Source organism: Hemitrygon akajei, chromosome 4 (genome assembly GCF_048418815.1).
Source record: "Hemitrygon akajei chromosome 4, sHemAka1.3, whole genome shotgun sequence".
Classification (NCBI taxonomy): Eukaryota; Metazoa; Chordata; class Chondrichthyes; order Myliobatiformes; family Dasyatidae; genus Hemitrygon; species Hemitrygon akajei.
In genome coordinates, this window is record NC_133127.1 from 55,603,442 (window position 1) to 55,627,389 (window position 23,948).

At 39.4% G+C, this 23,948-nt stretch overlaps 1 protein-coding gene across 2 annotated transcripts in view; it reads right to left on the reverse strand.

Moving 5' to 3' along the window:
- The window catches only part of LOC140726363 (limbin-like), a 212,798-nt gene that overhangs the window by 184,490 nt on the left and 4,360 nt on the right, over positions 1 to 23,948 (reverse strand). For both annotated transcript variants that reach the window (XM_073042642.1, XM_073042641.1), the window contains exons 3-4: positions 18,972 to 19,117; positions 13,846 to 13,911 (exon numbers count right to left, since the gene is read on the reverse strand). In XM_073042642.1, coding sequence (XP_072898743.1) covers positions 13,846 to 13,911; positions 18,972 to 19,117 — 212 coding nt within the window. The remainder of the gene's footprint in view (positions 1 to 13,845; positions 13,912 to 18,971; positions 19,118 to 23,948) is intronic.

Here is a 23,948-nt window from a genome sequence, read left to right on the forward strand (position 1 = left end):
TTGTAGGCTAGTACCCAAGATGGAGCTGACTAGATTTACAACCCTCTGCAGCTTCTTTCAGTCCTGTGCAATAGCACCCCCCCCCCCCCCACCCTCCATACCAGACAGTGATGCAGCCTGTCAGACTGCTGTCCACAGTACAACTATAGAAGTTTTTGAGTGTATTTGTTGACATGCCAAATCTCTTCAAACTCCTAATACAGTATAGCCGCTGTCTTGCCTTCTTTATAACTACATCGATATGTTGGGACCAGGTTAGATCCTCAGAGATCTTGACATCCAGGAACTTGAAACTGCTCATTCTCTCCACTTCTGATCCCTCTATGAGGATTGGTATATGTTCCTTCATCTTACCCTTCCTGAAGTCCACAATCAGCTCTTTCATCTTACTGACATTGAGTGCCAGGTTGTTGCTGCGGCACCATTCCACTAGTTGGCATATCTCACTCCTGTATGCCCTCTCGTCACCACCTGAGATTCTACCAACAATGGTTGTATCGTCAGCAAATTTATAGATGGTATTTGAGCTATGCCTAGCCACAGTCACGTGTATATAGTGAGTAGACAGTGGGCTAAGCACACTCTCCTGAGGTGCACCAGTGTTGATCATCAGCAAGGAGGTTATGTTATCACCAATCCACACAGATTGTGGTCTTCTGGTTAGGAACTTGAGGATCCAATTGCAGATGGAGATACAGAGGCCCAGGTTCTGCAACTTCTCAATCAGGATTGTGGGAATGATGGTTTTAAATGCTGAGCTATGGTCAATGAACAGCATCCTGACGTAGGTGTTAGTGTTGTCCAGGTGGTCTAAAGCCTTGTGGAGAGCCATTGAGATTGTGTCTACCGATTCGTCATTTTGCAGTGCATGGAGTAAGTCGCATTCCCAGCGGCTCCACTTATTTTTATACTTTATATCCCACTGACAGATCCCTTTTAAGTTTGATGATTTATTACTTCTACTGAAGGATTTACAATTTAATTACAATGGCCGAAAAAAGTCGTTCTGGTATTGAACTGAGAAGCAGCAAGACTTTCCCTGAAATGGAGCAAACTGAACAAACCAAGAAAACAGAGGAACCTGTTACTGTAGTAGGAATATTTTCTTCAACACAAGACATGAAGTCGGATTCAGGTCCCTTAACACTAAGATTGATAAGCTGACGGACTCCAACGGGAAGCTTGAAAAAGCTATCTCTACGGTTCAAGATTCTCTGAAAAAAAATGGACTTTCAGCTTCAAACACTTAAGCAGACTACAATTCGAATTCAGAACAAACATGATCTATTCAAGCAAACTATTAAAGATCAAGGAATGAAGATACCTTCCATGGAAAAGAAAATCAATGAAATTACCTCCGAACTATCTAAAATGAAGAAGAAAACGGTTGATTTAGATAGTAGAGGGCGTTGAAGGAATTTGCGTATTCTAGGACTGCCTGAAAATACTGAAGCTGGTGATCTGTTAAAATTCTTCTCAGATATGTTGTACTCACTTTTTAGTGAGACCCTGGAAGCTAGCTCCTTAATTGATAGAGTCCATAGAATTCCATTTTCTCGGCGTTCATCTGAATTACATCCTCGACCAATTTTACTTTGTCTGCATTATTATACAACTAAAGAAGCCATACTTCGAGAAGCCAGAATAAAGCGAAATATAATCTTTAAATCGACAGAAGTACGTATAGTCGAAAATTATCCCCGAGATCTTTGCCGAAAAAAGGAAATACCGAGAAGTCATGAGTGAAATGTATAAATTAGATTTATACCCCTCCTTTCATTATCCAGCACGGCTGATAATTTTTCCTGAAAGGTCTCAGTCACTGAGAATCTACTCTCCCTGGGAGGGATGGGAGTACATTAAAAATCTTAAAGTTAAACCAATTACTGAATAAAATCTTAAAGTTAACCCGATTACTCAATAGGTAATTCTGAAGTATTTTGTTGTACGAGATGTTTATGGATCTTCTGAGTTAAGTTTATTCTATACTTTTTTAGTCTCTGGTATGGGACGTAGCTGATTAAACTTTTTTTTACCTATTAATAATTAGTAGATACATCATTGTTTTGTAGGGAACTTTTATAGTATTATACTCTAATGGTCTGCACAGGACCTGTCGTGCATTAATCTTTTTATTTCTTTTGTTTGCTTTAATACTAATATAGGTTTATGCTTGTTTTATATATATATATATATATATATATATATATATATACTCATTTATTTTTTTCTTTTTTGAGAGAATGAACTTTGTAATATTATTTGCTCGGATTTATTCTTTTTTGAATATGAGATTAAGATACTTTAGCTGATTTTAAGATGACCATTGCCAATTATGTTTTTATTACTGTCAGACATAACATTGTAGTAGTTGAATTTTGTTTGTTCCTTTTATTATGGCTATTTTGGGTGGGATTTTTGCTCTAACAATATACATAGCTGCAAAATGGAGAATAGGGTCAAGGGTTATTAGTTTAGCATGGGGCCAGCCTATTGGCCACTGTTTTTCTCACTTTTTGGGGGGGGAGGGAGCTTTTAGAGTAGGTTTTTTTCTCGATTGGGCAGTTCTTTTGATGGATTTTTTTCTTGTAAATACCTCACTCCTTCTAGTTGTATCCGTGCCTTTTGATTTAATCTGTGCTTGCGTAACATTTCTTTTATATAATATTAAATCAAATCTTAAACATGGATGTTAATAAAATTAATATAATATCTTGGAATTGGAATGGTGTGAATCACCCCATTAAGTGTAAAAAGATTTTTAAGAAATTAAAAATTAATGCAGATATTATTTTTGCACAATAAAATCATATACGGAAACAGGATGAGGACAGATTTTTCCAATTTTGGAAAAGACCTTTGTACCATTCGTTGTCCAATAATAAAATAATTATCTATCTTTCTTAGCCCCAAAATCCCTTTTGTACACTTTAATACTATTACTGATTTGATTGGAAGATACTTAATTGTTACTGGTTTATTATGCGAGCAAAAGGTAGCTCTTGTGTGTGTATATGCACCTAATGTAGATAATTCTGATTTCTTTAAGAAACTTTTTTCTGAGTTACCGAATTTGAATGAATATAAGTTCATCATAGGTGGTGACTTTAATTGTTGTTTAAATCCGGCGATTGACAGGTCATCAACCAATCCATCGCTTCCCAATAAAGCGGCGGTGTGTATTAATTCTTTTTTATTAGAATATGGCCTGGTCAATACCTGGAGATATAAACACCCCAATGACAAAGATTTCTCTTTTTTCTCACACGTTCATCATAAGTATTCTCGAATTGATTACTTTTTTTAGATACACGTTTGACTCAAGATGTTGATATATTAGATGCACCTATTAAACAAGAGGAGATAGCCAAGGCTATATCATCTATGCAATTAGGGAAAGCTCCTCGACCTGATAGTTATACAGTAGAATTTTACAAGACTTTTCATGAAATGCTTATACCACATCTTCATCAAACATTTACCAATTCTATATCCTCTGGGAACCTTCCAAAATCTTTTTAGGAGGCGTTAATTTCATTGATTCCTAAAAAAGGAAAAGACCCACTGGAACGTGTATCCTATAGACCTATTTCTTTATTGAATGTAGATTTTAAAATTCTAAGATTCTAGCTAATAGATGAGAATACTTTGCCTAGTGTTATCACAAATGATCAAACAGGATTTATTAAAAATAGGTACTCACATTTTAATATTTGAAGATTGTTAAATATCATTTATTCTCCCTCAGTCAAAGAATCTGAATGTATTGTATCGCTGGATGCAGAGAAAGCCTTTGATAGGGTGGAGTGGTCTTATTTGTTTTAGGTTTTGAAGAAGTTTAATTTTGGCCCGGGATTTATTTCCTGGATTAAATTGATTTATCATGCCCCGGTGGCTGCAGTAATAGCTAATAATCAAAATTCTCCTTATTTTAGATTATATAGAGGAACCCGTCAGGGTTGTCCTCTTAGTCCTTTATTATTTAATTTGGTCTTAGAACCACTTGCTATCGCTCTTAGGGATTATAATTCTGTGCAGGGTATTGAGAGAGGGGATAAATTACATAAGGTTTCGTTATACGCGGATGATTTATTAGTTTACATTTCAGATGTCAGGAAATCTATTCCTTTTATGCTATCTATATGGAATTTAGTATTTTATCTGGATATAAACTCAATTTACATAAAAGTGAATTATTTTCTATTAATAACTATTGTGATTATTATGATCAAATACCTTTTAATATTGCTAAAAACCATTTCACTTACCTAGGTATCAAAATTACTAAAAATTTTAAAGACCTATATAAGTGTAATTTCTCCCCTCTAATTGAATATACTCAACAAGCGCTTTCTAAATGGTCATGTATGTCGATGTCATTGATTGTTCGAATAAATGCTATAAAAATGGTTATTTTACTGAAATTTTTATATATATTTCAAGCAGTTCCGTCTTTTGTTCCGAAAACATTTTTTGATAAAATAGATTCTATGATTTTGTCTTACGTTTGGAATAACAAAAGCTCTAGACTGAATAAACTTTTATTGCAAAAACCAAAAAAAAGATGGAGGACTGGTCTTACCAAACTTTAGATTTTATTATTGGGCAATTAATATTTGTTATATTACTTTTTGGATTTATGATATAGACAACCAGGATCGCCCTTCATGGTTACAGTTGGAGGAAAATTCAGTATCGGGGTTTTCTTTAGCTTCTTTATTAGGAGCTCCTCTTCCGTTTTCGCTCTCCAGAATAGGTAGACAAGCTCTCAACCCTATTGTTAAACATACTTTAAAAACCTGGTTTCAGTTTTGTAGATTTTTTGAATTAAATAATTTTCTACTCTCTAGTAATATCTATTCTAATTTTTTTTTTAAACCATCAACTCTGGATAAGGCTTTTTTAACATGGAAAACTAAGGGAATAAAAACTTTTTTTAGATTTGTTTTTACAGGATTGTTTAATGTCTTTTTTACAGTTAATGGATAAATATGACATCTCTAGTACACATTTTTTTAGATACTTACAGGTTAGGAATTTTTTACTTGATTTTCTACCAAATTATCCCTTGGTCTACCCTTCAAAATTGTCTTATGCTATTTTTCAGCTTAAACTATTTCAAAAACGATTAATAGTTATCATTTATAAACAGTTAATGAATGTTCGCATGTCGCCTGATGATAGGGTTCAACGTACTTGGGAAATAGAACTTCAACATTCACTTTCAGATGATCAATGGAGTAAAATTTATTATCTAGCCAATAATTCATCTATCTTTGCACATCATTCCCTAATTCAGTTTAAGATAGCACACAGGGCCCATATATCAAAAGATAAATTGGCGCATGTTTTTCCTAATATAAGCCCTATTTGTGACAGATGTAATGCAGAAGTGGCTACTCTAACTCACATGTTTTGGTCCTGTGTAAGCTTGAATAATTTTTGGAGGGATGTGTTTAGAATACTACCCAAAGTTATAGATGTGGATATTCAACTCAATTCACTTACAGCAATTTTTGGGATTATTCCAGAGGAAGCAGGTAGAGTTTCTGCTTCCGCTCAACATGTGATAGCCTTTTCAACTTTACTGGCTAGGAGAGCTATCTTGTTATAATGGAAAGACTCTAATCCGCCTATTTGGCTATCCTCCATTATGTCATGTTTAAGTTTGGAGAAAATTAGAAGCCAGACGTTTGATACATCCTTTAATTTTGAGCAAGTCTGGTGACCCTTTATTCAATATTTTCATGTGATTTAATTTATTTTTTTATCTATTTATTTTTCTTTATTTTCTTTAGGGAAAATCTTTCCTTATCTGCGAAGGTTCAGAAGTGACTGGAAGGATGTTTTCTCTCTTTCTTCTAATTTTATCCTCAAATGGACTGCCCAATCTTTCTTTTCTTTTTTTTTGTTTCAGTTTAGTTTAGTGGGTTTTTTCCTTTTATTAAATAAAATTTCCGATCTTTTTTTACGATTTGTTAAGAGGAGTGTGGTTTCTTGATTATATTATATATATATATAACAGCGTAACAATATACTTATCTGATTTTGACAATATATACTTTTTTTGCTGTTTATACGTCTTTTGTATTATCTGTTTGCTAAAACTTCTCCTCTGATTTGTATATTTTTTTTACTGGAAAATCAATAAAAAGATAGAAAAATGAAATGAGATTGCATCTACCATGACCTATTGTGACGATAGGCAAATCACAACGGGTCCAGGTCCTTGCTGAGGCAGGAGTTCAGTCTACTCATAACCAACCTCTCAAAGCATTTCACCACTGTCAATGCGATAGTCATTAAGGCAGCCCACATTATTAAAATTAAGGAAATTACTGTGTCACAGTAGCATTACAAATGCACAAATATATAAATATTAGAAGAGAAATAGAAAGAATAATATATTAAGTTACCTGAAACAGTCTAAGAGGAGAGGGTCATTACTTCCCCGGCTATAGGTTGACTCATTATAGAGCCTAATGGCCAAGGGTAAGAATGACCTCACATAGTGCTCTTTGGAGCAGCACCATTGTCTTAATCTATTACTAAGAGTGCTCCTCTGTTCAGCCAAGGTAGCATACAGAGGGTGAGATACATTATCCAGAATGGCCAGAATTTTACACAGGGTCCTTTGTTCTACCACAGCTTCAGTGTGTCCAGTTAGCCTCCTATAACAGAGCCAGCCTTTATAATCAGTTTATTAAGCCTGTTGGCATCGCCCATGTTGATGTCATTACCCCAGTACACCATGAGATAGGAGATAGTGCTAGTGACAACAGATTGCAGAACATGTGAAGGAGAGGCCTGCATATTCCAAAGAACCTGTCTCCTCAGTAAGTAGAGGCAACTCTGGCCCTACTTTTACACAGTCTCTGTGTTGGTGCTCCACTCAAGTCTGTCATCCAGGTGCACCCCCAGGTACCTGTAGGTCGTCGACACATCCACGTCCTCACCATCATAGTAACAGGGAGCAGTGCAGGCTTAGTCTTCCTAAAGTCCATCACCATCTCCTTTGTCTGACTGATGTTGAGCTACAGATGATTCAGCTTGCACCGTTTGACAAAGTCCTCCACCAGGGCCCAGTTATCACTCGTCCATCCTCCCTTTATACACCCAACTATTGCAGAGACATCAGAGAATTTCTGCAGATGACATGACTGAGTGTTGTATCGAAAGTCCAAGGTGTTTATGGTAAACAGGAAGGGAGCCGTGTTGTTCATCTACGTGTTGAATTGGAGAGGGTAGGAGGGAGGAGGGGAAGCATTGGTGCTGAGGGAGCATTAGGTGCCTCAGCACCTGGACTGGTGTACTGAGGAGGATGTGTACAGGAGGGCAATTTCAAACCTATTGAAGAATTGGTTTAATTCATTAGCCCATTTCTGGCTGCATTCCAAGGTTCTACAGCCAAGCTGACAAGCAAGTGATGTTCTTAATGCCTCTCCACCCCTCCCGTGTGCTACTCTGCGTAGGCTTGTTCTCCAGCTCTCTCCTGCATTCCTCTTTAGCCTTCTTGATCTTCCCCTTTAGTTGTCTCTGCATACCTTTCAATTCCTCCCTGTTACTAGGAAGTGTAATGGAAGCGGGACCTAGGAGGAGAGTACAGTTCATTGAAAGCAGTAGACAGGTAGACAGGGTGGTGAAGAAGGCATTTACTACATGGGCCTTTATCAGTTTGGGTACTGAGTATATGAGCTGCCACATTACGTTGCATTGTATAAATCACTGCTGGGGCTGCACTTGGAATTGAAGTTCCGGTCACCCTACTACATGAAGGATGTGGTTAAATGGAACATGTGCAGGATGTTGCCCGGACTAGAGGACCCTGAGTTATAGGGAGAGGTTGCCTTTGCTTGGTCTTTATTCCTTGGAATACAAGAGAGTAAAGGGTGTCCTTACAGAACTGCTTAAAGTCACAAGAGGCACTGATAAGGTAGATAATAAAAGTTTTCACCCCAGGGGAGGGGAGTCCAAAACTAGGGACATAAGATTTATGGTGAGAGGGGAAAGATTTCAAAGGGACATAAGAGGAAACATTTATATTTTACATAGAGGTTGTTGAGTATATGGAATAAGGAAGTAGTTGAGGCAGTACAACAGTATATTTAAGAAGCACTTTGATAGGTACATGAAGCAGCAGGGTTTAGTGTGCTACAGCCCGAATGCTGGAAATTGGAAATTGGCTGTCTGGACACTGGGGTTAGCATGAAATCATTCGGCCAAAGGGCCTGAATCCATGCTGTACTGCTCTATGGCTCTATGGTTTCAGTTTCAAAAGAAACTATTGTAACTACATATGTATAGTTATAACTAAGTCCATTTGTTTAAGATTCTGCCACTAGTGGAAACTTCTGAACATCCATACTTTCATGTCCACTAAGGATCTTCTGTTTCTGTGATATCATCCCTTATTGTTATGAACCTTATATAATAAAAATCAAATTGTTTTTGGTTCTAGTAGCAGAACAACCCTGTCATCCTAGAAATTAGCCTAGTTGGAATTTCTTCCAGTACCAGTATATCCTTTTTTTTTTAGGAGACCAAAAATGTGCATAATATTCCAGGTGTTGTTTCCCCAGTACTCTCATAACAACGCTTCCCTATTTCTGAACTCCAGCCCTTTTGCAATAAAGGCCAATTTGCCATTTTCCTTCCTAACTTCTTTCTGTACTTACCTGCTAACCTTTTGTGATCCATGCACAAGATCAACTAGATTCTTCAGTACTGTTCTCATCTGTATTCTTTCTCCATTTAGATAATAATCTACCTTTAGATTCCTCAAACTCCCAGTGTAGGGGGCTCTCCTGCTTCAAATTATCCACCATGGTTCCTGTACCAAAAAAGACCAAGGTAGCGTGCCTGAACGACCGGCATCCTGTCGCAATCACCTCAATAACAAGCAAATGCCTTGACAGGCTGGTCAAGGATTACATCTGCAGCTTACTACCACTCAAACTGGACCTCCTACAATTCACCTACCGACACAACCAATTGACAGATGACGCAATAGCCACTGCTCTACATACCGTCCTTACACATCTGGAGAAGAAGGATGCTTAAGAGAGAATGATGTTCTTCGACTACAGTTCAGCATTCAACACCATAGTTCCATCCTGGTTCAACAAGAAGCTCAGAGACCTCAGCCTTGTGCAGCTGAATCCTGGACTTCCTGTCAGATCACCAGCAGCTGGTAAGAATGGGCTCCCTCAACCTCCAACCATCTGACTCTCAATATAGGAGCCCCTCAGGTTTGCATACTGAGTCCCCTCCTTTACTCCCTGTACACCCATGATTGTGTCACCACCCACAGCTCCAATCTGCTAATTAAATTTGCTGCAACACTACATTGATTGGCCTTATATAAAACAATAACGAGGTGGCCTACAGGGAAGAAGTCATCACCCTGACACAGTTTTGTCAAGAAACAACCTCTCCCTCAATGTCGCAAAAACAAAGGAGCTGGTTGTGGATTACAGGAGGAATGGAGACGGGTTAACCCCATTGACATCAATGGATCTGGGGTTGAGAGGGAAAACAGCTTTAAGTTCCTCGGCATCTACACCTCAGACGGTTGAGGAAGTTTGGTATGGGCCCCCAAATCCTATGAACTTTCTACAGGGGTACAATTGAGAGCATCCTGACTGGCTGCATCACTGCCTGGTATGGGAACTGTACCTTCCTTAATCACAGGACTCTGCAGAGAGTGGTGCAGACAGCCCAGTGTATCTGTAGTTGTGAACTTCCCATAATTCAGGACATTTACAAGGACAGCTGTGTTAAAAAAGCCCATAGGATCATTGGGGACCCAAATCATCCCAACCACAATCTATTCCAGCTGCTACCATCCAGGAAGAGGTACCACAACATAAAAGCCAGGACCAACAGGCTCTAGGACAGCTTCTTCCACCAGGCCATCAGACTGATGAACTCACACTGATTTAAGTGTACCCTATATTACATTGACTGTTCTATCTATTATAAATTACTATGATTGCACATTTAGATGGAGATATAACAAAGATTTTTACTCCTCATGTATGTGAAGGATGTAAGAAATAAAGTCAATTCAATTCATAACCTCACACTTTTATAGATAAAGCTTATTTGGCAAGATTTCACCCAATCCCTCATCCTCTCTATGTCCAATATCCAGTGCAAGGTACCCCCCCCCCCCCCATCCCTTTTTATCAGTAAATTTTGATAGCTTACACTCTAATTTTTCTTCCAGATTACTAATAAGGAGATCATAAATAATTGAGGGTCAGGAAATAATCGTAAGGACACTCCACTTGTAACATCCTTCCAGCCTCAAAAAGACCAATTTATATATGTTATCTTCACAAATACTGGCTCGCTCTCACTGCCAGGCACACTGACATAATGGAGTGCAAGGACAGCCCAAGCATTTGCTGTATTATTTGAATGAGAGATATTTGACTCTGATCTCAGGCCACCATACAGACGCTTCAGTCTACCATCTTTACATATGTGTTGGGTACAACTCAAGCTGCTTGGGAGTAATTGGTCACAAATCTAATATACTTGCATATGGGTAGATAGGACACTAGAGGGCAGTAGAAACCAACTTTGGCTCTTATAGCTGCAATTTTGCACTCCAAATTTAGAAGCAGAACTATTAAATATACTCCATCCTGCTTGCTTCTCTGTTTGAGTGATTTAAAGCACAATTCCTGTATACAATGTTCAGTGGTAACTTGTTTTACTGATCTAATCTTTCAAATGAGGTTGCCAACCATGCTAATGAGCAACAAGCCTCTTGATATCTTCTTTACTGTTGAATTCAATATTCCTCACGTGCACATACTCCAGTCTGATAGAACCTTAGTTAGAGGCACATACTCTCCACAACACTCCTAAGCTGCATACTTCCTATATATAACTGAAAATCTTGTAAATATGACTCTTCTGAGTTAGTGGTAGAGACGAGGTCACTTAACAAACTGTTATCCATTATGGACAATCTGGCACATCCTCTCCATGACCTACTGAACAAGCAGCTGAACACTCTTTGGAACAGACTTGTTAAGTTCCATTGTCACAAGGATCATTACAGAAAATCTTTCCTACCAAATGTAATAAGCATATACAACAGTTCATCTCTGTGCAACAGGAGAACACACATCATAGTACAATAGTCTGTTTTATTATTTTGTACATTGTATTTATACTTATATTGCACATTGGTAATTATTATTCTGTAATTATTAGTTCAGTCTCCACACTGTTAAGTGTGTTTTTTTCCAATGGTACTGCTGTAACGAAAGAATTTCCCATGCAGGATCAATAAAGTACTTAATATTATTATTTCAAATGCATGAACAGAATAGAGCCAGCTCTGAGTATACACATTTCTTAACCAGATAGTGATAAGCTGAATCACTATCAGCAAATGGTTTCTGGTCATAAATTTCCCTTCCCGACCAAATATCATGCAGCACGTCCAACAACTGTTTCAGCATGTGAGGACAACAGCGATATTGAACAATTTCACTGGTAAATCTTTGTCTTCACCGCTTTTGGTTCTTTCCCTGATTCCAGTGTTCCATCCTAGCATCTGGTAGTTCACCAATAGTAGAAACAGGCAGTAACACCACCAACACAATCATTCTAAACACTGATGCTCCACAAAGTTGGGCCCTTAGCCCCCGACTCTATCAAATTCTGCTCTAAGTCCAGCTACAGGTTTACAGACGATACCATCAGTATGGACTGTATCTCAAATAATGATGAGTGGGAGTTCATGAAGGCTTAGTAATATGGTGTCAAGACCATAAAACAGCTGGTCATTGACCAGGCAGGGGGCAATGCACATGCTTCTGGCTGCATTAATGATGATGAGGTTGAGGGGGGGTGGCGACAGCTTCATGTTCCTAGGGCAGTATGTCACCAATAGCTTGTCCTGGTCCAACCCCATAGATATCACAGCTAAGATAGCTCATCAGTGCCTCTACTTCCCCAGGTGGCTAAGGTGCTACTTTGACCCTTACCAATTGTTATTGATGTACTATAGAAAGCATCCTATCTGGATGGATCACAGCTTGGTGCGGCAAGGGATCTGTCATGATTGCGTGAAGCTGCAGAGAGTTATGGACACAGCTTAACACGTCACAGAAAACAGCCTCCCCTGCATGGTCTCTGTCTCTTCTGTCTCAGTAAAGCAGTGAGCATAATCGAAGACCCCACCCACCCTGGACATTTTCTCTTCTCCCCTGTTCCATTGGGTTGAATATAGAAAAGCCTGACAGCACAGAGCACTCGCTCAAGGACGTTGTTAGGGTGCATTCTGGAGTTAGGGTGTATAGCAAATATTAACTTCACCAGCAACCAATCTTCAGGCATGAACGTAGATTGTAGGATTAAATTTAAAATGCAGCCCTGAAGCTGTAGACAGGAGTTGATTGCAAACCAGACCATGCCGGTTAACATTCATTCTGGGTTTCTGGAGTGTGGGAGCAAAGATGGAGGTGTGCAAAAATGATACGTAATTCAAAGGAAGCATTGTAGAAATAACTACAGAATTGCCCAGGTGTTACCTTTGATCATTAGCATATAAAAACATCATGTAATATTGAGTCAGGAGGCCTCTTCCTCCAAGAGTGTCTCAGTATAATGCCTGCTGCTTGTTTTTGTTAAAACAATCACATGCCCAATACTTTCAGAGTCACTCCAGTGACTTTGTTCATGTTACAACAGACGCTTCGATCCTGCTGTTATAAAGCTATTAAATAGTTCTCTAGTCATCACAATCTACCTTGTTATGATCTTGCTCTTTATTGTCTACTTGCACTGCACTGACTGTTACACTTTATACTGCAGTGTTATTGTTCTACCTTGCTCTACATCAGTAATGATCTGATTCTGTATGAGCAGTATGCAAGGAAAACTTTTCACTGTATCGCAGTACAAGTGACAACAATAAATCCATCCCAAATCCAATTCCAACTAATTTGCCTGAGTTGACTATACTCACACCTCTCATTATGGAAGACATTTCACTGAAGCATTAGAGTTCTGCCAGGACTTGCCTGTGCTATTCAATGGGACTCCCAGAGACCAGCACTGGCATGGGCTTTTTCTGGCAGTTCTGTTGCAGCGCACTCCACCAAAATTTACAGGCGAGCTAACTTCTGCGGACGTCCCTATTCTCAGATCCCACTGAAACTAGTGCAAAGAAATAGATCTGGAGAACAGAAGTGGACATTTTCATTTGATTTAATTTACTTAATTTAATTGCATTTGTTTATATGAGAATGCTTCTCTCTATTTCAATTATTTAGTATTTTTTAAAATTTTTCTATCTTTGATTTTTTTTTTTAAAAAAAGGTTCCTAGGTGCTTCTGAGTCCTCCTGAAACATCGACTGTACTCTTTTCCATAGATGCTGCCTGGCCTGCTGAGTTCCTCCAGCACTTTGTGTGTGTTACTTGGATTTCCAGCTGCAGATTTCCTCAGTTTGCTTTTGGCATTAATAAACTTCAATCTAAGCAACAGTTTTGGAAGCTGGGAGATTGGAAGCAGGGCTTCACCTGTTGTCAAAGCCAATGACTAAGATAGCAGCTGGAGTTAAGGTAGCCACTGTGCTGCTGGTATCTAACCCACGGTGGAAAGCTGCTCTGGTAACAGACTGTCCAGAACAAGATGGGGCCAGGCCAATGATCTCACACAATAAAAACACATTGATATCACTTCAGCTGGAATTCTAGTATTTTCCTCATTAAAACTAATTAATTCATGAACATTTTAATCAGGATCCTGCAAATATAAAGCTGTTACCTCCATCAGCCTCTAGAATGCAAGAGGGTTCACACTCGAAGAAGCAGCTTACCTCGGCACATTTCTGAAAAGTTACGTTGGTAGTTGAAGATTTTGGACTCCTTGCTGAGTATCCTTTCTGAGAAAACACAAGTTGCTACATAATATTTGGGAAGCAACATAAATACTTTGAAATACAAACAGATAAAATTATGTAACTACTTAACAAGTTATCTAGTATCTGTGAAGGAAGGAACAAGGGTTAACAAAAGATATCAACCAGAAAAGCTGACCCTTGTTTCTCTCTCCATAAATGCTGCCTGACTTGCCAAGTATTTTGGTCATTCGCTGTTGTTTTATTTCAGGTTTTCAGTGCCTGCAGCAATTTGCTTTTACCAATAACCTCCGCATTATGAGGGTGGGTGGAGGAGAGAGATTAGGTGGAGTACATTCCTAGAAAACAGTCTGTATGGTGATTTTCCATAACATGAACCTGTGTCATTACATATTCCTGAAGACACACAAATTGATAAAAAGGATTGAGTTTATTTATTTACCTTTTTTCACATTAATTCCATGGGTAGCAATTTTATTCTATAGTTCAAATTGTTGCACAATGATTTGTGAATACTGTACAGGTGAAATTCCATTACTTGAACAGCTACAGTTAGGGTTGCCTGTACAATATGGAGAATCTGAACATCAATTTCTAAACAATGCACTAAGTCATCTGCAAATCAGTAGGTGGGGCTCAGTTTCTTGTACATGCTGACTGATTCTGCAGTCTGGTGCTCTCCACTGCAGTACACATGAGCAGCACAGGGAACAGGACCACAGTTAACTAGCTTGGCCACAGTCCCTGTCTACCACAGGCAGCGCAGATCGACATATCAGAATGCACTTCCTGTAGTTCAAACAAAATTCCCCAAATAATGTGTTAAGATTGTAGAACACAGTGAATCTGTCATAGCTGAAAAAAAGTGTAACAAACTGAGACAAATTTCCTCTTTTCTCTTTGGAGAAAAGGAGAAGAGGTGACTTGATTGCAGTGTACAAAATGATAAGAGAAGTGGACAGAGTGGACAGTTAGAAACTTTTCCCCGAGGTAGAAATGGCTCATATCAAGGACCATAAATTTAAGATGTTTGGTGGAAACTGTGGGATGCCAGAGGTAGGCTTTTCCCCCCACAGAGTAGTAGGTGCTTGGACCATATTGCCAGGGGTGGTGGTAGAAGCAAATACACTGGAGACATTTAAAAGGCTCAGAGATAAGCATATGGATGAAAGAAAAGCATCAGACTATATGGAGGAAAGGGTTAGATTAAACATACAGTAAGTTAACAGGTCGACACAACACGGTGAGGGAAAAGGCCTGCATTGTGCTGTACTGGTCTACGTTCCAAAAATATCCTCAATTCTTAACCAGATTTATTTCCTCTTATATTACACAGAAATTTAATCCTCTCTGTGTCATATTGTTCTACACATCAAACTACTGCTAGCCAACATTCCAATAGGCTTCGCCTGCTCCAGCAATTACCAGTCATCTCTGAAATACATCTTCAAATTTTAATATTATTATCTGTACCGGTACTCCGGTAAACCAATCAAGTACTAATGTTCTGATGCACTCTATCAAATAATACACAGCAAATTAAATTTATAAAGCCACTTCTTAAATCATCTTTTAACAATGAAGGGATCCTTGGGATGATTTTAGATGAAATATTAAATAAATTAGTGAATTATTCTGTAACATTTGGAAATTCTATAGAAAATTTTTTCCTATTTTATAAACTGCAGGCACCTTAACTGAAGCACAACTTAAATAACTTGTCTTCTGACCTCCCAGTTCTAGTTATGAATGTTTGACCTGAAACACTCTCAGTTTCTAAAGATACTTCTTAACCTCCATTAGTTCTTTCAACACTGCAAGTCAGTTGAATGTCAAGCGTCATTAGCCATTTTTATAATGTTAGAAATAGTTAATTTTCTAATGGAAATGTGGAGTTTGGTTAGGAGCACAGCATGGATTTCTGCAAAGGCTGTCCCACTGGGACAGGGAAATAATGGCAGGGCGAAGGAACTATGGTTGACAAGAGATGTGGAACATCGAGTCGAGAGGAAGAAGGATGCTTAATTAAGGTAATTAAGAAACATTGAGGCATTGCAGATGTATGTGAAGAACTGGAGGATGACAAGTACAGGATGATAGAGTTGGACCACTCAGGGATAAAAGGGGAAATATGTGTCTGGAGGAAGTAGGAGGAGGTCTTAAATGAATACTTTGGTTCAGTATTCACCAGTGAAAGAAACCTTGACAAACGTGAAGGCAACACAGAACAGGATAATTCGCTGAAGCCTGTCAAGATAAAAAAAGAGGCAATGTTGAAGCATTTGAAAAATATCAGAAGAGATACAGCCAGGGACCATACAGGATCTATCCCAGGTTAGTACAGGATGCCAGGGAAGAGAATGCAGGGGCATTGATACTGTACCTTTGTTCAAGAAAGGCAGTGGGAATAATCCTGGAAATCAGAGGCCAGTGAGTCTTAAATCAGTGGTGAGCAAATTAATGGAGAGTATTCTTAGGGACTGGATTTACAAGTATTTGCAGTAGCATATTCCTATTAGGGATTGTCAGTGTGGCTTTGAAGGGCTTCATGAACCTGACTAACATTGAGGCAATGACAAAACAAATTGATAAAAATAGATCAGTGTATTTAGTGTGCATGGATTTTAGAAACATAGAAAAACTACAGCACAATACAGGCCCTTTGTCCCACAATGCTGTGCCAAACATGTACTTACTTTAGAAATTACCTAGGGCTACACACAGCCCTCTTTCTATTTAAGCTTCATGTACCTATCCAGGAGTCTCTTAAAAGACCCTATCGTATCTGTCTCCACCACCATCGCCTGCAGCGCATTCCACGCACTCACCACTCTGAGTAAAAAAACTTACCCTTGACATCTCCCCTGTACCTACTTCCAAGCACCTTAAACTCGTGCCCTTTCGTGATAGCCATTTCAGCCCTGGGAAAAAGCCTCTGACTATCCACACGATCAATGCCTCTCATTATCCTGTATACCTCTATCAGGTCACCTATCATCCTCCGCTGCTCCACGGCCAATTTCACTCAAACTATTCTCACAGGGCATGCTCCCCAAACCAGGCAACATCCCTGTAAATCTCCTCTGCACACTTTCTATAGTTTCCACATCCTTCCTGTAGTGAGGTGACCAGAATTAAGCACAGAAGTCCAAATGGGGTCTGACCAGGGCCCTATATAGCTGCAATATTACCTCTCGGCTCTTAAACTCAAAACCCATAGTTGATGAAGGCCAATACAATGTATGCCTTCTTAACCACAGAGTCAACCTGCACAGCAGCTTTGAGTATCCTATGGACGCGGACCCCAAGATCCCTCTGATCCTCCACACTGCCAAGAGTCTTACCATTAATACTACGCTGCCATCATATTTGAGTTACCAAAATAAACCACCTCACACTTATCTGGGTTGAACTCCATCTGGCACTTCTCAGTCCAGTTTTGCAACCTATCAATGCCCTGCTGTAATCTCTGACAGCCCTCCACAATATCGACAACACCCCCAACCTTTGTGTCATCAGCAAATTTACTAACTCATCCCTCCAGTTCCTCATCCAGGTCATTTATAAAAATCACAAAGAGTAGGGGTCCCAGAATAGAACCTTGAGGCACACCACTGGTCACCGGCCTCCGTGCAGAATATGACCTGTCTATGACCACACTTTGCCTTTAGTAGGCAAGCCAATTCTGGATCCACAAAGCAATGTTCCCTTGGATCCCATGCCTCCTTACTTTATCAATAAGCCTTGTATGGGGGTACCTTATCAAATGCCTTGCTAAAATCCATATACACTACATCTACTGCTCAACCATTTGTAAGGCATTCGACAAGGCTCCCACTGGAAGGCTTATTCGGAAAATCGTGAGGCATGAGATCCAGGGAATCTTGGCTAGGTGGCTTCAGAATTGACTTTCCCAAAGAAAGCCAAGTGGAATAGTATATAGAACATATTCTGCCTGTAGGTGCATGTCCAGAGATGTTCTGGAAGGATCTGTTCTTGGGACTCCGACTCTGATTTTTTTGTAAACGACCTAGCTGAGGAAGTGGAAGGGTGGGCTCATAAGCTGGCAGATGATATGAAGGTTGCTGGTGCTTTGGGATAATGTAGAAGGTCATCATAGGTTAGATGGGACATAGACAAGATACAGAAGTAGGCTGAGAAGTTCAGTCTGGAAAAGCATGAAGTGAAACACATTAGAAAGTCAAATTTGAAGGCAGACTACAATGTGAATAGGAGGATTCTCAGCAGTGTGAAGAAACAGAGGGATCTTGGTGTCCATATGCATAGACCCCTCAAAATTGCTGCCCAATTCAATAAGATGGTTAAAAAAGCATATAAGTCTTCATTAGTTGAGTGATTAAGTTCAAGATCCACGGTGTAATGTTGCAGCTCTGTAAAACTCAGGTTAGACCACACTTGGAGTACTGCGTTCAGTGCTGGTCATATAAGTTGCAGGGTACATTTACCAGGATGCTGCCTGGATTAGAGAGCATGTAGAAAGGATGAGAGGGCAAGAGCTTTGGAGCAAGGGAGGATGAGACAGAAATATATAAGATCATAGGAGGCACAGATAGAGTGGACAGCTGCATATTGTTCTCAGCACAAATTTGGCTAGTAACAAGACACCCTTTCAAGATGTTTGGAGCAAAGTTGAAGGGTGATGTCAGAGACAGGTTGTATTTTACTCAGAGTTATAAGTGCCTGGAATGCACTGCCAGGAGTGCTGGCTGAGGCTGGTGTTTTAGCCACATTTTGGAGACTCTCAAATAGGCACAAGGATGACAAAAAATTGAGGGTTATAACCTGTGTAGGAGTGAGGGTTAGATTAATCTTGGAGTAGGTTTATACAGGTCTGTATGTGCCTGCAGATTGGCTGACACACTCTATACATCAGCACAAATTCTGCACTTAGATATCATGGAATCTATGTAAAATCTTCCATCTCTAACCTCTGCTGTGAATCAGAATACAATTAGGTGCTCTGGTCAGGGAGCCAGTCACAGCACCATGAAAGGGCCCTGTCTCACCAACTCTCTGAACATCAAAGAACTTTCAATCCATTGATATAATTGTTCTGCACATACCTTCAATGGGGAATGCGGATATTCCCTTCTCCTCGGGGACTCAAACAGCTTGCCCAGTGTCGCAAGTGAGAAGACCGACTGGCTCCATATGCTGCTTGAGGCGGATGAAGACAGAGGACGGTTCTGGAGTTCCTGTGATGAAATCACTACCACCACAATGAAATAAATAGATCAGTTGATCCAAAATGCAGCAAGACATTGCTCCAGCAGCACAATTAGACGGCACTGATTAAAGAATAATTTAAAGTCCCAAACTGCTTTTAGATTGATATGCCAAGAAATGCATTCTGAGTGACTTTTCCTGTATAGTAATGAAGTTCCAGGCTAGGTTCTGTGTTCAAGTATGCCAACAATTGCAAGGAGATTGACACGAAACAATATTTAACACTGACAATTCCCAAACAGGTCTTTCAAACCTGTGAAAACAAAGCAACTTCACCAAATAAATTGCTTCACTAAAGGGGTGCTACCAGAAGCACAAGCTTTTGTACGGGCTTCTAAAGAAAGCTAAACAGCACTTGTAGTTGTTCCTGCTTAAAAATAAATCGGGGAAGAAGCTGACGCTGTGAAACAGTTGACACCTAACAAATGGGAAGATCTCGAGATCAGTAGCTGAATGTGTTGCTCTTTCAAGAAAGTCACAGGCTATTGCTGTTGATTCCAAACAGAAGGTCAAATTTGCCATGAGGTTCAGCAGCAGCACACAGAATTGGTGGGATACCCCAGCATTTTAGTGGAGAAATTGCCTCTCAGGTTGTGTGACTAATCTAGCCAGCCACAAAATCAGAGACTTCAAGTGGGATTATTAGGCTTCAGATTAGAAAGCAAAGGAGAACACATGTTACTTTTTATTAATTATTTCCCATTTGTTTATATTGTATCTATTTAAAAATGTATCAATTAAACTTACTTTTTAAAACATCTAACACTTTTGATGAATAAACTCTTCTTGGGCTTTAAGCGGGGTACAGGTATCGATTATAACCTATGTTTCGATGACAGACTCTGCCATTTTCTTCAAGGCATCATCCCAGAAGAAGATGGCAGAGTTTGTCATCGAAACATCGGTTATAATCAATAACTGGACCCAGCTTGATGCCCAAGAGGAGTTTATTCATTATATACACTGGGAAAGCACTAGATCCTTTTTCATATAACATTTTATTTTTAATTTAATTTTATTAGTTTTCAATGTTTCTCTATGTCAGAGACATTTAAAAACTATTGAAAGACTTCCACATCTCTTGAAGCAAGTTGTTAATGGCTTTTAGGGCATTTGAGTGTATGACCTCTTCATTGTGCTGCTGTAAGTTACTGGACTTTGGGATGAAAAGAGTCAGAAAGTCTAACCTTCTGCACCTGGACCAGGAAATTGATGAGGGTGGAAGGGATGGGCTGGGGGGTGGGGGCAGAAGATCTTATATCATCAGATCTCCTCCTCCCACTCTTGGCATATTTGTAGGTTAGCAAATTGATTTTTTTTATCGTTTTACTTTGCAGATGTCAGCAGACTGTCTCAAATCAATACCAACATAGAAATAAGCACAAAGAAATGCACCTTGTGCTCCTCTGGATATTTTTGACTGAATCCATCCAAACCTTTAAAAATATTTTCACTAATAAGACAGCTAACATAATAATGTCATGGTACATAAACTGAAGCTAGCTCATGCAGACAGATACTCCTGAACTGGAATTCACACGATACTTATACAAGTACTTTCCTGCTTTCCTGTTGTATTCCATCCTACTACAACACAGTCATGGCATCTATGTACTTATGCCAATAATGTCTATAATTTGATTGTTTATTTCCAAGCATTTATGTCATAATGACAGAGTGTCATACACAGTCGAAAGGCTGGTTGCTAATCTTTATTTTTCTCACTCATACAAACATTCCACAATGAACTTCTTGGATAGGCGCAACGTTCTGGATTACCACAAGCGTGAACTAATACCGAGATTAAGTGTGGTACGTCTGGTTATGGATCTACTGTGATAAATAGTGGATCAGAAAGTTGTAACATCTATCAGTTTTGAGGAGATTTTTGCACTGAGGATTGACTGCTTTGCAGTTTTCCTCAGGGTGGAACAATATTTTTCAGATGACTACACAAGGACAATTGACATAATTAGAAATTATAAGCAATATTAGTCAATTATCTGTGATTGTCACCTTATTCCTTTTAAGTAATGATGTTGCCATTCTCTCAAATCTCTAAATTTCTATTCAACAACTCCACTTACATCACACTATGGAAGAGCTGATTTACAGAAATCCAAATTTATGCCCAAATTTTCCAATAATTTTTTACAGCATTTTTCAAGACAGTAGTTAGTTATGGGAACATAAACATCACTATAAGCTACAAAATAGAGATAGCAGTGAATTAATTCAAAATACAAAGTGTGTTTAAGTAAGCAGCTGCTATCCTCAACAAGAGGCCTCTGAAGAGATTTGCTTTGGAAGCCAAATCTTTTCTATTGACACTTGTATCTGAACTTCATCAAACAATGAAACTTCCATTGATATTAAGGAAATCAATTAGATTCAAATTATACTACACAAGGGAGGACAATGGATGTTAAACAACCCTCACTGAAATTCTTCATTTCCTACATGGAGAAAACTCAGATTTTATAAAGATTGGCTTTATTTGTCGCATGTACATTGAAACATACAGTGAAATACACTATCTGTATTAATGACCAACACAGTCTGAAGGTGTCCTCAAAGATTCAAAGCACATTTATTATAAAATATATACATTATACACCTTGAAATTTGTCTACTTACAGGCAGCCACAAAGCAAGAAACACAAGTAACCCAATAAAAAAAGACCAAAATGCACTGCACAAGGGGGAGAGGGGAGAGGGGAGAGGGGAGAGGGGAGAGGGGAGAGGGGAGAGGGGAGAGGGGAGAGGGGAGAGGGGAGAGGGGAGAGGGGAGAGGGGAGAGGGGAGAGGGGAGAGGGGAGAGGGGAGAGGGGAGAGGGGAGAGGGGAGAGGGGAGAGGGGAGAGCCTTGGTCCCGACCATCACACCAGCAGGGCAGAAACGTACAGCAGCCAGATCAGTTCATAGCCTCGGCGCCACAGAGAAAGGAATAAATATTTTTAGGATAGCAAGCAAAATCAACCCAACCCCGACATCTATACCTGCCCCTCGCGCTTCCAGTCTATCCGGGCTGAAGGTTAAGCTGTCCAAGCAATGAATAACGCCATGTTTTCGGACCCAAATCCAGGTGACCCAGTACACTTGGGCTGCCCAACCTGAAGCTGTTCTCGATCTCATCAAATAGATTTGGTGCTTGCAGCGATCCAACCTCACACCCGGCTTAGGAGGATGGGCAGTGAAACTCTTCCGCATCGACTCCTCTCCAAATCGCTCACTCCAATTCCAGCCACGATATGAACTCCATTTCCCTCTGCAGCTCGAGCACATTATGCCTCCTAATTCCCAGTATGGCTCATTCCCCGATCTAAACTCGTTTCCGCCTACCTCCTTACTGTTTGCAGTGATAGTTCACAATTTACATCAGAAAAGATGTTGTAAGTAACGTTGCTAGTTAATTCTCCTGCCTTAAGATTTACCAGTAAGCTGTTTTGCATCTTCAGTAGCACCATATTAAACCCGCAAGTGATGCCGTGCTTCAGGGGCTAACATAGGATGCCCACAACATCTAAACCCCAACCCTACGTCTTTGGCATGTGGAAGGAAACTGGTGCATCCAGAGGAAACCCACATAGTCACGGGGAGAACGTACAAACACCTTACACACAGCAGCAGGTTCACCAACAGTTCTCAGGAACGGAACCCCTATGTAACCTACACATCCCTGTTTGAGAAGAACATATGTATAACTGATCCGACAACTGAAAACTGTATTTATATAGCCCCTTTACTACAGAAAAAAAATCCAAAACGCTTCAACTGACAGATCTATCAAAAGATATCAACGGAATTGAATATCATACATTGTAGTTCATATGGTTAGAACCGGTTAGTATGGAAACAGGAGGTAGTGCTGCTCAGATCATAGCTGGAGAGATGGTGCAGGAGTGGGTGCTAAGGATTCCAATAGCATTAATGTTGGCCCTGAGGAATGTGGATGCTGTACAGCTCAGATCAGTTGTATCTCACAATGTTCAGGCCAATGTTCTTGAAGGCAGATTTGTTAGTGGTTCCAGGGATAGTTTACACTAGCTTGGTTGGGGAATCAGATGCTGACAATTTATTCAAAAGGTAGAAATGCAGTAAATAAATAGGTGAGATTGATAGTAATAGAAATATGTCCTCTGGCTTAATGATATAATCTAATTGCAAGGAGTGGTGTTAATAAGGGAGATAAGACTAATAGGTGCATATAATTTAGCTATTACGAAGTGTTGTTTAAAGACAGGCAGGTTGTTTAACATTGTGGTTACAGATTTTCAAGATGAAATAGTGGGAATTCAAAAAGGTGGTGCGTGGTACAGCTCTGGCGCATTAAAGGAACATCAAGTGAGGCTATCAGGGTTGAACTAAATAACAAAAGAGGGCGAGCTTCTGAGAGTTTATCACAGACCTGCTATCAGACTGAGGGAGTTACAAAATCTAATTTCTGCTACACAGGAGTATCAGGTCAGTAAGAGCAGGATATTTCAGTTACACAAACATTAACTGTGTTAAATATATTCATGACACAGAATTCCTAAAATGCATTCAGAGGAACTTTTTTTTTAAATCCAGTACTTGCAACACCAGAAGAGAGGGTTGGAAATTGCAGAAATATTTTCAGGAATAAAACTATTTTGTTGTAATGATCCCAATTCAGTCAGCTTTAGCATTGCCATAAAGACGGGGGGAAAAAAGGAAAAAAGAAATAAAAGGTTCTAATTTGTGGAAGGCAATGTTTTTTTTGAGACCAAGAAACAATTCAGTGAAAGTAGACTAGAAACAGTTCAATCGTAAAGCAATCCAAAAGCAATTGGA